The 14,395-nt window shown below is 36.8% G+C and overlaps 1 protein-coding gene across 2 annotated transcripts in view; it reads left to right on the forward strand.

Moving 5' to 3' along the window:
• The window catches only part of CPSF3 (cleavage and polyadenylation specific factor 3), a 63,606-nt gene that overhangs the window by 11,188 nt on the left and 38,023 nt on the right, over positions 1-14,395 (forward strand). For both annotated transcript variants that reach the window (XM_020992607.2, XM_020992608.2), the window contains 3 exons: positions 5,046-5,223; positions 6,142-6,231; positions 7,512-7,662. In XM_020992607.2, coding sequence (XP_020848266.1) covers positions 5,046-5,223; positions 6,142-6,231; positions 7,512-7,662 — 419 coding nt within the window. The remainder of the gene's footprint in view (positions 1-5,045; positions 5,224-6,141; positions 6,232-7,511; positions 7,663-14,395) is intronic.

Consider the following 14,395-nt stretch of genomic DNA (forward strand, 5'->3'; position numbering starts at 1 on the left):
TAATTGTATTCTAATGTTTAATTTTTTGGTTTTATTTTAGGAAAACATCTTTCCCCCACAAGATATACTGTGTTATTCTTAAAAGTGTGTTCACATAATTATCAGAAATGGTACATTCTGAAAGGATATGTTCTTTGAAATGTTGACCTTGTATTGTTTATTTGTTTTAGATAATTATCTTTCCCCCACGTATACTACTTTATATAAACGTCTGGGTTATGCTGAAACATATGTTTGCATAATTTTCAGGCAAAGTACATTTTGCAGTTCTTAAGAGTTTTAAAAATTACAAAACAAGTTCTTTGGCATTTGTTCCTATTCACTCACTGTGTTTATTCTTCAGCCACATCTATTCATGTAGCTATTTTGCTTATCCCCAGCTGTACTTAAAAAAAATAATTTGCTAATCCATGCAACATATTTCATGCAGTTATATAATTTAAATTTTAAAGTAACAAAACATTATTATAAAATCCTAGTAAGAGTTATATCCAGAATGTTAAGGAAATTCCGTGTTATGTTTGGAAAACCACTTGATTTGACATCAGAAGTCCTGAGTTCATGTCTTGGCAGTCAGTGTGCTATCATTCCTATCAGTTTTGAACATTGGAAAATGAACTTGCTTCACTAATAATAATTACTAATAATAGTTGAATAACAGTTTGTTGTTGAGTCATTTTAGTCATGTCCAACTCTTTGTGACCCCATTTGGGGTTTTCTTGGCGAAGTGGTTTGCAGTTTTCTTCTCCAGCTCATTTACAGATGAGGAAACTGAGGCAAACAGTGAAGCGATTTGCCCAGGTCACAGCTAGTAAGTGTCTGAGGCCAGATTTGAACTTGGGGAGGTGAGTCTTCCTCCCTCCAGATAAGCTACTCTAACGACTGTGCCAGCCAGCTGCCCCTTAAGTAATAATAGCTTACTTTATGGTTACAGAATATTTTTGATATAGGATTTCAGTTGATCCTTAGAAGAATCTTGCGTTGTAATCTGATTTGAATAATACAATGCCTTCACCGGGACTCAAAAAATCAAACGAGATAGTATATTCAATAGAACTTTGTGACCTCAGAGTATTATATAGCTATAAATTATTTTCTTTTTTCTTTTTAAAAAATTTTTGTTTTCAGTTCCAAATTCTCTCTCCCATCCATTGAGAAGGTAATAATCTGATACTCATTATACATATGAAGTCATGAAAAACATTTCCATGTCAGCCATGTTTTGAAACAAAAAAACAAGAAAAATAAAGAAGGGGGGGAAAATCTATATCCTGAATCCATCAATTCTATATCTGGAGGTAGATGGAATTTTATATTATGAATCCTTTGGAGTTATGGTGGATCATTACAGAGTTATTAAGTCTTTCACAATTGATTATTGTTACAGTATTGTTGTTATTATGTAGATTGTTCTCTGCTTCTGCTCACTTTACATTGTATCGGTTCATATAAATTTCCCTAGATTTTTCTGAAACCTTCATTATTTCTTATAGCAGAATAGTGTTCCGTCCCATTCATATACTTTAGCTTGTTCAGCCATTCTGCAAATTACAGTTTCCCATTTTTGCCACCACAAAAAAAGCTGCTCTAAATATTTTTGTACATATAGGTCCTTTTTCCTTTTCTTTGATCTTTTTGGGGTGTAGACTTAGTGGTATTGCTGGGTCAAAGGGTATACACGATTTTATAGTCCTTTGGGCATAATTCCAGACCGTTTTGCAGAATATTTGGGCCAGTTCACAACTCTACCAGCAGTGTGTTAGTGAACCTAATTTCCCACATCCTCTTCAGCATTTGTTATTTTCCTTTTCTGATTTTTTTAGCCAATCTGATTGATGTGAGGTAGTATTTAAGGGTTGTTTTGATTTGCATTTCTCCAATTATTAGTAATTTAGAGCATTTTTTTCGTGTGACTATCAATAGCTTTGACTTCTTCCTTTGAAAACTACCTGTTCATATTATTTGATCATTATCAAATTGTTCAATGGCTCCTATTTTTATGTATTTGGCTCAGTTCTCTATATATTTTAGAAATGAGACTTTTATTGGAGAAACTTGCTGTAAATATTTTTTACCAAGTTTCCTGCTTTTCTTCTAATTTTGGCTGCACTGGAACTTTTTTATACAAAAACTTCAAAATTTTATGAAATTAAAATTATCCATTTTACTCTGTGAACCTCTCTATCCTATTCAGGTATAAACTCTTCCCCTTCTCAGAGATCTGACAGGTAATTACTTCCATGTTCCTTTAATTAGCTTATGATATTGCCCTTTATGTATAACTCATGTACCCATTTTGAATTCTTCTTGGTACCTGATGTGAGACGTTGGTTACTGCCTACTTTCTGCTTTCAGTTTTCCTAGCAGTTTTTTGTCAGATAAGGAGTTCTTGCCCCAGTAACTGGGATCCTTGGGTTTATCAAACAGTGAACTACTGTGCTTATTCGCTTCTGTGTGTTGTATACCTAATCTATTCCCCTGATCAGCCAGTAACTCTTAAGCCATTTTCCTAGGATCCTGGATCTAGAGGTAGAAGGAACCTCAGGGCCTTCAACCCATACATTTTATGGATGAGAAAACTGGAGCCCTGGGAGATAAGCGTGACTTGTCTAGGACTGTGCAAGTAGAAAGCTTCCAAGGGAAGATTTGAACCCAAGTTCTCTGACTCTGGAGCCAGTGCTTTTTCCTTTGTACCACAAACTGCCTGTTATTCAGAGTACTCACTAGTCTTCAGAGAACCATTATTTCATCCATATGGAGCCTCCCTCCATCAGATTTCAACTGTTCCATACCGTAGGAAATTGTTTCATGAATAGTTTGGGCCAAAAACATTTTATCATCTTTTGCCCAACCTCCTAGTAATAATCCTATCCAAATTTTGGTAAGCTGGTTCTTTAATGGTAGTCTTTTCCCAGCCTCTTTCTCAGTTTACTTCAGCAGACAGTAAACACCTCCTCTGTATAAGATAAGTTGCTGTATTAAATGCTAGGGATAAAAAGACAAGAGTGACAGACTCTGCCCTCTTGTTCTCTATCCTTCTCTTGTGCTCTCTCTCTCCTTTTCCTCTACCCCTTCCCCCTCCCCTCCTCCCTCCCTCTCTCTCTCTCTCTCTCTTTCCCCCTTTCCCTCTCACCTTTTCTCACCCCCTTCCCCCTCCTCTCTCTCCCCCCTCCCCCTTCCTCACTTCCCTTCCCTCTTTCTCTTTCTCTCCCCCCTTCCTCTTTTTCCCCATTCTCTCTCTCTCTCTCTCTCTCTCTCTCTCTCTCTCTCTCTCTCTCTCTCTCTCTCTCTCTCCCCCCATCTCTCCCTCCCCCATCTCCCCTTTCCCTATCCCCCTTCCCCCTCATCTCTTTCTCTTCCTGTCTCCCTCCCTCCCTCTCCCCTTCTTTCCCTCTCCTCCTTTCTCCATTTCTCCCTCTCTCCCTCATCACCCCCCCCTCCCTTCCTCAACCCCTTTCTCACTCTCTCTCACCACCTGTTGAAGAACCCTGTGAAGTTCTTGGGCGCTTCTGTCAATCACTGCCAGCACCTTCCTTCCTTCCTTCATTCATTCTTAGGGTTCCAAGCCTTCAGGGCTAGAAAGGACAGCAAAGGCCATCCAGCCCATCCAGTAGTCGAACAAGCATGCAAAGGCCCTCTAGCATTAGCTTAGAGAGTCCCAGTTAGGGGAGCATTGGCAGCCCATTCCACATGTTCACTGCTTTAGCAAAGATTGATTAAGCCCCTACTGCTTAAATAGTCTTGACTGGGTGGGGCCTTGGGGGTGAAAGAGATCAAAGATTGAAAAACAAACAAAGAAACAACTCCTGCCCTCCCCAAGGGATGTGGTAGTGAAGAATGGAATCCTAACCTAGGTTACTTTCATGTATAATATGACATGAACACATCTTGATCCTGAACCAGCAGGCAGCCCTTGCTACTGTCATTGAAGGGAACAGCCCTCATGGAGAAGGGGCCCGACATCCTCTGCCAACACTACCACCACCAACCACAGAGGAGCTGCCACCCTGCCAGCAGCCAAAATGGAAGTAAAGGATCTGATTACAATCTGTGAAAATAATATGCAGACAGAGCTTGACCCTATCTACCCCAAGCTGGTAAAATGATGTAGCCTTCTATCCTCCTTGGATCTTCCAGGCGGAATGCCCCTTGATCTACTCAAGCAGGAAAAGGCCCAGATTTCCCCAAGAAGCTCCAGGTGGCACTTCCCAGCTCAGAAGGATATAGATTATGCCCAGATAATACAAAGTTCTGAGAAGAAGAAATCGGACTCTCACTTGCAGTTGGGAGCATCTTTCTGGAACAAGGCCCGCTGGGCCAGCCCAGCTTCACAGCATGCAATGCTTACAGCCTTTGGAGACAGGACTCAATACAGAAACTGAAGAGAGTTCTGGTTGCTGTAGTGGTCAGCTCCTGCCTGACTCAGGGCCCAGACAGATCTTGGGGCCAGGGACCTATGTTCACTCCCAGTTAGATGATCGGACAGCCCCCAAACCAAAGATCTCCTACCCTCCTAGATGCTCAGCCAGGCCCCACCTAAAGGCCAAGAGAAGACTTAACTATAATTCTCGATTGGCCCCTGAGAGGTCTGGTCCAATGCTGGCTACCTTTGCCGTACTGACCTTGTGACCCTCACTTAGTCACTCCCCTTTCCTTAGCCTCAGTTTTCTTCTCTCTAAAATGAGAGGCATCTACTAAATGATCCTTTAAGTCTCTAATTGTTCACAATGTGTAATCCTTTGTATTCCTTTTAAAACTGGAAAATAAAGAGATGTCACCATGGGGGAAAAAAAAGACTTTGAACTCCAGGTGCTTAAATTCTGTTGTCATTTGAAACCTTTTAAGCCTGGGAAAGTCTATCTTGCTTTCCATGATGTTATTTTTGCAGAGGCCAGCATCACCTCCCACGTGGCTTCCTTATAGTCTCTATAAATAAATGGAATAGTTTTAGGTATGTCATCAGAGAACAGTTTTCTAGGATTTCTTTAAAATAAATCAGAAGAAATATTTTAATCTTGTTCATGTTCTGGTTTTTTAAATTTTAGTAACATATCAGCGGATGACATGCTATATACTGAGACAGATTTAGAAGAGAGTATGGACAAAATTGAAACTATCAACTTTCATGAAGTTAAGGAAGTTGCAGGAATCAAATTTTGGTGTTATCATGCGGGCCATGTTCTGGGAGCAGCCATGTTTATGATTGAGATCGCTGGTGTAAAGGTACTATGTATCTTCTTATGTAGATAAGTTATAGTATTAATGGAAAGAAATAAGAGTTGGAACATATATGTTTAAATCCTGTCTCTAAAGTGAGAAGTTTTTTGGTTTTTTTAACTGCCTACATCATAAACTTGTAATGTAATATTGCAAATTTCTTAAAACATGCCAAGTGTTTAAACACTTAAAACTTTTCTGTAATAGGTAGAATCAGACTTTAGTTGCGGATCTTCCATTTTGCCATCAGGTATAGTAAGTGGAAATACCGTGATGCTTCACATTTCCATTATGCTTGGGTATATATACATATAACAGTGTTGATCGTCCTGTTTTTATTTACTTTGAACATTTCTTTAATGGAGTTTACTGCTTTGATCCAGCTAGGTACATCAGTTCTTGTAATGAATATTTGTAGTTCAAAACAATAAAATAAAATTTCAGAAATTAAAAAATAAGCTGAATAAGCATGGTCTTCATCCACTTGCCTATGCTGTATAGAAAATTTCCTAGGTAATTTGATAGGGGACAACCTCTGGTATTATATTCATTTTACATTGAGATAATTTGACAGCCATGTCACCACACTGTGCTCCCAGAGGGAAGAAAAAAGGAGAGAAGATAGGCTAGCAAGGATGTTTATTCTATTTGCATCAATCTCTAATAGGATTGAATAGAAAAAAAATTAGGATTAAATTTTGAAAAGTCTAGTTGCAAGGTAGCTTATTGATTTTAATATAGGCCATATTTTTTTCCCATCAAATCTAGCTTATTTAAAACCTAACTGCAGCTTTTAACTTGATTTTTTTTTTTTGCTTATGAATACACACATACACAGTCATTCCTGGATTTTACTGGCTTAATTATAAAATGTCTTTCCAAAATCCTAATTCCTTTCCCAACTAAGTTTTTTGTCTCTCATAGCTTTTATATACAGGTGATTTCTCAAGACAAGAAGATAGGCACTTAATGGCAGCTGAAATTCCTAATATTAAACCAGATATTCTTATTATTGTAAGTATTAGTGGTTTCTTGATTTTAACAGATTTTTTTATTATCTTTTGTTTTTACATCCCTTAGATTTCCCTTTACACCCTTATTGGCCCTTACAAAGAGACATCCACTATGACAAAGAATTTTGGTGATATGAATTACGTAAAAATTGAATTGTATATTTTTTTAAAAAGTGAAGAAATGTTTTTTCCCTACATGTGAGGAAAATACTCAGCTTTTATGGGTTAACCTGAACTTTTGACCCAAAAATGTCAGGTATTGATTTAGGCTTACCATAACAATCCAACTTTCATGTCTGTAAAGTTCTGTCCTCCTACTCTAGCACTTCATTATGTCGTGGAGGTTACCATGGATTCTTGAAGGCAGGGCAAATGAAATGTAAGCTGTGGCAGGTCCTGTCAAACTGGAAAATCTTTTAGTATCACCCATTAATCTATTGTTTGTCATTTCAAAACTGGGATAACTAAGTTTTAAGAATCTAATGCTTAGTTGGCAACAATTGTGATTCACATGGTAAGAGGGAATACCTTGTGAAATCACAGATCCTTTTGAACCATATGGTTGTTGATTATGATAAAATGTCAGCTTAGGGAGATTCAATAATAGACTGATTATGTGTTTCAAAACCTTTTCAAGCACTAGCTCTTGGTGGTCTTTCATATCCTTACCTGGCTTTGAGTAGCTTCAACTCTCTACCCCATTGTTCTAGGAGCAGTGAGAATCTTTTCAATTTTCATTTGCTTGTTGATGGTTGTACTGATAAACATCAAGCACTGAAATTAGTAAAGACAATTCTACTGCGCCCCATTATTAAGGCAAATGACCTCAATTTCAGGAAAAATTTCTGAAAATCTGAATTATTTTGTTCATTTCTTGTCAGCTATGTGGCACAGTGGGTCTAATTTGGAGTCTCCAATCACACTCTTAAGTCTGAGTTCAAATCCAGCCTTAGACACTTACTGTGTGAGCCTGGCAGTCACTTTGACCACTGTCTGCTTCAATTTCTTCATGTGTAAAGTGAGGATAGTAAGAGCACTTGCATTCCAGGGTTGTTGTGCGGATCAAATGAGATAACATATAGTACCGCACTTTGCAAACTTAAAAGCATTATATAAATGCTAGCTGTCATTATTATTAACCTCACTTATTGCTAGTCTTAAATGTGTACAAACATATCATGGTGGAGGGATGGATAATTAAAGTGTCATTCCTATTTTTTAAGCCAGTTGAGGTTGGATATATGTCTTATTATTCTGATACCTGTTTATGAACTATGTTAGGAATCTACGTATGGGACTCACATTCATGAAAAACGAGAAGAGCGAGAGGCAAGATTCTGTAACACTGTTCATGACATTGTGAATAGAGGTGGCAGAGGTCTCATTCCTGTCTTTGCTCTGGGACGAGCTCAAGAACTTCTTCTGATTTTAGGTATGTTTGCCCCCTCTGACATAACAGTAAACTTTAAAAGATATTTACAGAAAGCATCCTGGAATAAATATATTGAGGATACATTGTATTTGTACAGCATCCTCAGTTTATTCTCTAAGGCAGCAATACCTTGTAGCCATTATGCTACTTTAAATTTACAAAGTGCATTAACTGTATTACCTCATTATGACTGATATCATTATCCTCATTTTAACCAATCAAGAAATTGAGAACCAAGGAGATTAAGTGATTTACCAAGTTAAATAAGCAACTGAAATACAACTTGAAGTCAGATTTCCTGATACTAATCTCATTGCTGTTTTATCCCCAACTCTTTAATTCTTCCCTCCCACCCCCAATTCCCCTTTCTCTGTTGCCATTCACCCCTTTCTAGACTTCTGTTTTGCATTACTTTCACATTCTGCCTTGTCTGCTCTTGTTTGAGTGTTGCTATATGCTGGACAAAGTCACAAAACCATGCTCATGGGGCCACTACAAATTTGTTATCTAATACCATTTTAGCTCTCACTGCTGATAGTCATTCCTTTTTGTTTTTCTCTGATCACTTCTCCTCGCAATGGTTCTTCAAACCATATTTTTCTTCTCAAGCCACCTGTCTTTCTGCCTCTTCCTAGGTTGCAACAGGATTTTTACCTTTCCAATCCTAACCACCATGCCTCTTTTAATGCAGTCTAAAATCATATTGGCCTCTTTAGCTCCATTATTAGCCAAATTCTAATTCTGATTCAAATCTACATTCTACCAAAACCTTCAGATCTTCTGCAGAATGACTTGTGTTGTCTGACCTCATGTTTCCCATTTTTCACTTGCAGAATCAATTTTTGAGCCCAAATTTAGGACTTTAGATAATGGATTGTAAGCTGTTGGTTTTTTTAGTAGTTTACCAAAGCTTTATTCAGAATTTCTACAAACTTTTTTTTTTAAAAATTATTTATTTATTTTTCTTTTTTAGCATTCATTTCCATAAAATTTTTAGTTTTAAATTTTCTCCTCCTCCCTTTCCTCACCCTTCCCCAAGACTGCATGCAATCTGATATAGGCTCTACTTATACATTCATATTAAGCATATTTCCCATTAATCATGATGTAAAGAAGAATTAGAACTGATGGGGGGAACCCCAGGAATAAAGCAATAAAACAAAACAAAAGAAAAAGAGAGCAAATAATTTGCTTCCATATTCAGTCAGACTCCATAGTTCGTTCTCTGGATGTGGATAGCATTTGGATTATAAGTTTAGATCTAGAAGAGAGAGCAAAGGTCATCTGGTCCAACCTTTTCATTTTATTGATGAGGAAACTGAGACCCCAAGAGCCTAAGGTACTAGGCTAACACAGTATATAAATTTATACCTGTCACCCAGGTAACAAGTGACAGGTCTTGCAACTCTAGAATGAATGATATTTCCACCATCTCTTCAGATTCAGGCCAATATTATAGCCTGTCAGTGTCTTTTTATATCTTGGCTGTCACCTAGTGTGTTTAGCTGTCCTTCCCGTCTTTGTGTCACCTTCACATTTAATAAGATTACCGTATGCCTTTATCCATGTCAGGCCAAACACAAATACCTGAAATACTCCATCGGCTACCTCCTTCAGAATTGATGTTGTGTCATTAATGATTAATCTTTGACTCTGGCCATTCAGCCATTCTCAAATCTATCCAAATGTAGATTCATCTATCAGACATTTTCCCTTCTTTTTTATAAGCATAACATGACTTTGTGAAATGCTTTTTTGGAATTGAAGTAAATTCTAGCTAGCTAGTTTTTCCTTATCTGCCAGTCTATTAACCAATCCAAAAAAAGGAAAGAACCTACTCTTAATTACACCATTTTGGTAATTGCCATTTCCTTTTATACTAATACCTTCTATAACTTTCCCAGGATCAAGGTCAAACTCACTGGCCCATGGTTTGATGACTCCATTCTTTGCCCTTTTTTGAAATAAAGGGCAATATTTGTCCTTCTCAACTCATGTGGTACCTTTCCTATTTTCCATAATCTTTCAGAAGTCACTGATGATACTTTAACAGTCATGTTTGCCTGTTCATTCATTTCCCAGCAATATTCTGAGCCCAACTTCACCTCTTCCTCTTAGAGTCTCTAGCCGCCTGTAAGGTTCATCTCAAGTGCCCCCTTCTGCATGAATCCTTTCTTGATTCCTCCCCCCTTCCCAAGCTCCTAGTGTTTTCACCCCAAAATTATCTTAAGTATTGTGTATACTGTATATACTACACGTGCTTTGTTTTCCTTCTAGGTCACTGAAGGCAGGCCCTGTTTCACTTTTGCCTTTATATGCCCAGTGCTTAGCACAGAGCCTAGTACCTAGTGGGTGCTTAATAAATGTTTTTTGATTTACTGGTGAATTGAACTAATAAAGGGCAGTTAAGTGCTATATTACTATTTCTCTAGTTATCTTAGGTATCAACTTCCTAGTAGCCATTTTTGAGCGATTCTTTCCAGTGTAAATATTATTGTCCTGTAGAAAAAAAGTAGAAGCCAGATAAATAGGTTTGTACTTCTGCTTTCTCTCTGTCAGCAGTTTTCGTCATCCCAACTACCCTAAGCAGAAGTCCTGCTCCTTTTTCCTAATACAGCTTTTTATAAAGATGCTTTTTGTTATTCTTGGCATATTTTACCAGCTTTGGGTTATTCTGAGTTTTGAAATTCCTGCTATTATTCTTCCATTTCCATGCTGTACTTTTGTGCTTCCTCTTAATTTAATACCTTAATTTCATTTCTTCATAATACATACCTGTATGTATGTCTCAAAAATCTAAGGTAGTTGGGGAGTTTTCAGTGCAGGTCTTCAGAATCTCATTCTTTGGGGTTTCCCATTCTTCCTGAACTTTCACACACACACACACACACACACACCTGCGCCACCCCCCCACCCCCGGTTTCCATCATCCCTGTTTTAGTAACTAATTATTTGGTGATGAGGTCCAGAATGGTAGTTTCTCTCATTAGTATTATTCTTTAAAGAAAAAATTATCTTTAAGGCATGTCAAGAAATTCATAGCGGTACATCTTTATTAGAATGTCCAGATTATTGAAATTCCCTATCACTGCTATATCCTGCTTCTGTGCCACACTTGTAATATTTCTCAACTCTTCATCTGTTCCCTCTTTCTGTCCAGATTGTCTAAGGCAAAGGAAGTCAAACATGCAGCCTGCATACCTGCTGTAATCCCAAGTGTGGCTATAATCACACTTAAACTGTAACTAGGAAGTATTTAACAAAAGAAATAAAAATAAGACAAACATTACATTTTAAAATTAAGTCAATATGTGACCTTCAGGGATCCTTATGTACAGATTAGTGGCCTCTATTTCTGTTTTAATTTGTTGCTGGTGGTATAACGTACATTTTGATGTCAGTATTACTTTTATTTGTGACAGCATTGTCTTAACCAAAATGGTCTCGATATTTTTCACCTCAGGGTTACTGTGTCTCCATATGTGGATTTCTCTTCATAATTTATAATGCTTTCCCCACTGCCTCCCACCGCCCACCTTCTTCTTTTGAATAGGTTAGATACTTCCTCAGGCATATTTCAGTCATTTGTTCCAATGGTACTTATACTCTCAAATTTTCTTTTTGAGTTAAGCTTTCTGTTTCACTTTTTTTGTTACTGATACTTTGTTCATTTCTGTATAAATATGGGAGACCATGGGTTTTATTGCAGGCTCTTGGATTTAGTCTCTTATCACTTTCTGCCCAACTCTATTACTGTTCTTCCTACATTGTAACTGCATCAGGATATCTAGCATTGGAAGTATGCATGGTCTTTTTTTTTTCCCATTCCCTTCCTTTTTCAATTTACAGCCTTTTAAAAATTAGACTTACAAGACCAAATTAATTTTTATTAATCATTGTTAACTGCATTCTATTCCTGACAAAAAACAAATTATTCCTATATTTGAAGCACTCATTCAGAAATCTCAGATACATTCTCAGATATATCTTACCTAGCTGGTCTTAAATTCTTATATATGTATTTCTCTTCTGAAGCACCTGCCCTTTATTAGTAATGTTGATGGAAATATCTATTGTACCTCTCAAAAAGGTTTTCATTTTCTTATCCCAGACTTTATAATATTTAGCGGTACTTTTCAGATTCTTTCTGGTTGTGTTAATTTTTGCTTACTTGAGTCACCCAAATTGTATAGTAGTTGTCAGGTTTGACAGTTCTTGTGTTCTCCACCATTCTCTAGGAAGACAGAAGATCTTTTTATTGTTAATGTCCAGTAGACACAGTAGCCTCAGTACTTTTCAACAGTGAGTCACCAGTCATCAATATTTGTCTCTCCTTCCTTGAAACTTGCTGGATGACCTCTCACCTTATAGTACTTGTCTTCATTCCTTGGAGAATGTAGCCCTTTTTCTTTTCCTTTTGTTGGAAGGTCTTTTTCTCTCCAACTTCCTGACACCGATATTCTTTGCTTCTGGACATTTATCTTTCTAATTACATTGAAATACACCCTGTTCCTTTTTTTTTTTAGCACTATACTCTCAATGATAGTTTGACAAGTAAAGATATGTTGTATTAAACAGTTCATTTTTGTTGCTGCTGATACCTTTTTTTAAAAAAGGTTTTATTGATATTTTCTATTCCTTACCATAATTATCCCAAATACCTTTTCCCCTCTTTTTTCATCTCCCAAAGAACCATTCCAAATGACAAAAGTATTTTTTAGAGAAGATTAAAAAAAACCCAGCACAAACTAATGATATATTGAAAAAGTCAAAGAACATGTACAGTGGGTAACATCTGTGAACTTCCCACCTCCACAAAAGAGTAGTTGGAAAATATCTTCTCATATCTCTTCATTTGAGTCCTGTTTGATCTTTATAATTTTGTTACATTTGCTTTTAATTTGGCGAGGCCTGTATTCTTTATGTTTTTGTTGTAGTTACTGTATATTTTCTTGGTTCTGCTTATTTCACACTGCATCAGTTCATAATTGACTTTCCATTCTTTGTATTCATCATACACTATTTTGTGTGTGTGTGTGTGTGTGTGTGTGAGAGAGAGAGAGAGAGAGAGAGAGAGAGAGAGAGAGAGAGAGAGAGAGATCCTTTTGCTGTCCCAGTTAGAAGGTGCCATCTGTCTTAACTCAAGTTTCTGTGGCGTTTTGTTCATTTTATCCCATTTGTTTCTCTTTCTGTTACATTCACACAAAACTGAAGGGGATATTGAAGTCTCCTGTCATTGTCTTGTTATTCTTCATATCTTCTTGTAGCTTAGATGTTTCCTTCATGAATTTAAATAAAGCTAAGGCTTTTGGAGCATGTAAGTTTATTCTTACTTTGAGTTTGTTGTCTATCATTACTTTCAGCATAATGGAGTTTTCATTTGCCTTTGAATTTTTTAAATTCCAAGTTTTATGATTATGTATTATAGAAGCCTAAAAAGTAGTAGTCACCGGTATTTCAAATAAGAGATAAGAAATAGCTTTCTGCTTCCTTCCTGTACATTTGAAAAATTGAAAACCTTTCTCGGTTACCCATAATGTTATCATTGATGTGACCAACATATAATATAAAGTGTCAGCATTAATTTCAATCTCTTCCTCTTTTCAAACTATATAAAAATTTTGGGTAAGTAATAATTTTTATTATTTTTCGTTTTTTTCTTTTTTGTCTTCTGTCCTCAAGTAGAAAAACTAATGAGTGGCTGAATGTATAACAAGGGGAAAAAAATGAAAATTCAATCAATGCATGGTTGAAAATTTACTTTTTACATTTACTTTTAATTAGGTATTTTTGCATCTTTGTGTAAGATGGCACGAAGTTTTTTCAAAAGCATTATCAGAGTCAAATTTGTTGACTTTTCTGTGCAGTTGTGAACAAGACATAGAAACAGTCTTAAACTATCTGAGGTATTTAGTGCTATACATAGTTGCCCCTCTGAGTGCCTAATTATGCAACAAATTAAATTCAGTGTGTAAAAGAATGCCCATATCTGCCAGGTTTTGGAAGGTTTATTTTTCTTGATTTTGATTTTATGTGCTTTTATATTCAGAATTACAGAATTAAAAATCATCACATAAACTGTTCAATTTGGCAGAAAAGTACTGCTATAATTGAGTTAGTGATGTAGCATTAGTGGCTGGCTTTCAAGTCAGAAATCTGGGTTCAGATTCTGCCCCTGGCTTATAATAGTTTTGTGATCATGGTCGGGTTCCTCCATCTCTCAGTGCCTCCAGGCAGCCCCATAACACCGTAAGCTGCAAAGAAATTGCCAAAAGTTGATATTTAGGTGGGAAGGAGCTTCCATGCTGGGAGTTCCCTGCACTGATGAAATCACAGGTTCAGATCTTTTCTCCTCATGATCTTAAATTATTAAAGCACAGTTCCAAAATGTTTTTTCTCGTTACCTTAAGAGTAGGTTGTTTAAATACAGAGTTGCCCAAAAGTCTTACTACTGGTTTAAGTTTTAATAGCTTAAAACTGAGCTAAGATTTTTTGGTAAATCTATATTATTGCCCACATTTTACAGATAAGTAAATTAAGTCTGGAAAGTCATCCTAGAGCGGCTTGCTAGTAAATGTTGTAGCTGATCATAAATAAGAGGTCACTTAACTCCCAGGTCTTTTGCCCCTCCAGCTATTTCATATAGTTCCTAATCAGTCAGTCAGTAAACATTTATTAAGTACCTACTCTGGGCCAAGCACTAAGGACACATTTACAAAAAAAGACAGTCCCT

This window comes from Phascolarctos cinereus, unplaced genomic scaffold (genome assembly GCF_003287225.1).
Source record: "Phascolarctos cinereus isolate Bilbo 61053 unplaced genomic scaffold, phaCin_HiC Scaffold_2;HRSCAF=192, whole genome shotgun sequence".
Lineage (NCBI taxonomy): Eukaryota > Metazoa > Chordata > Mammalia > Diprotodontia > Phascolarctidae > Phascolarctos > Phascolarctos cinereus.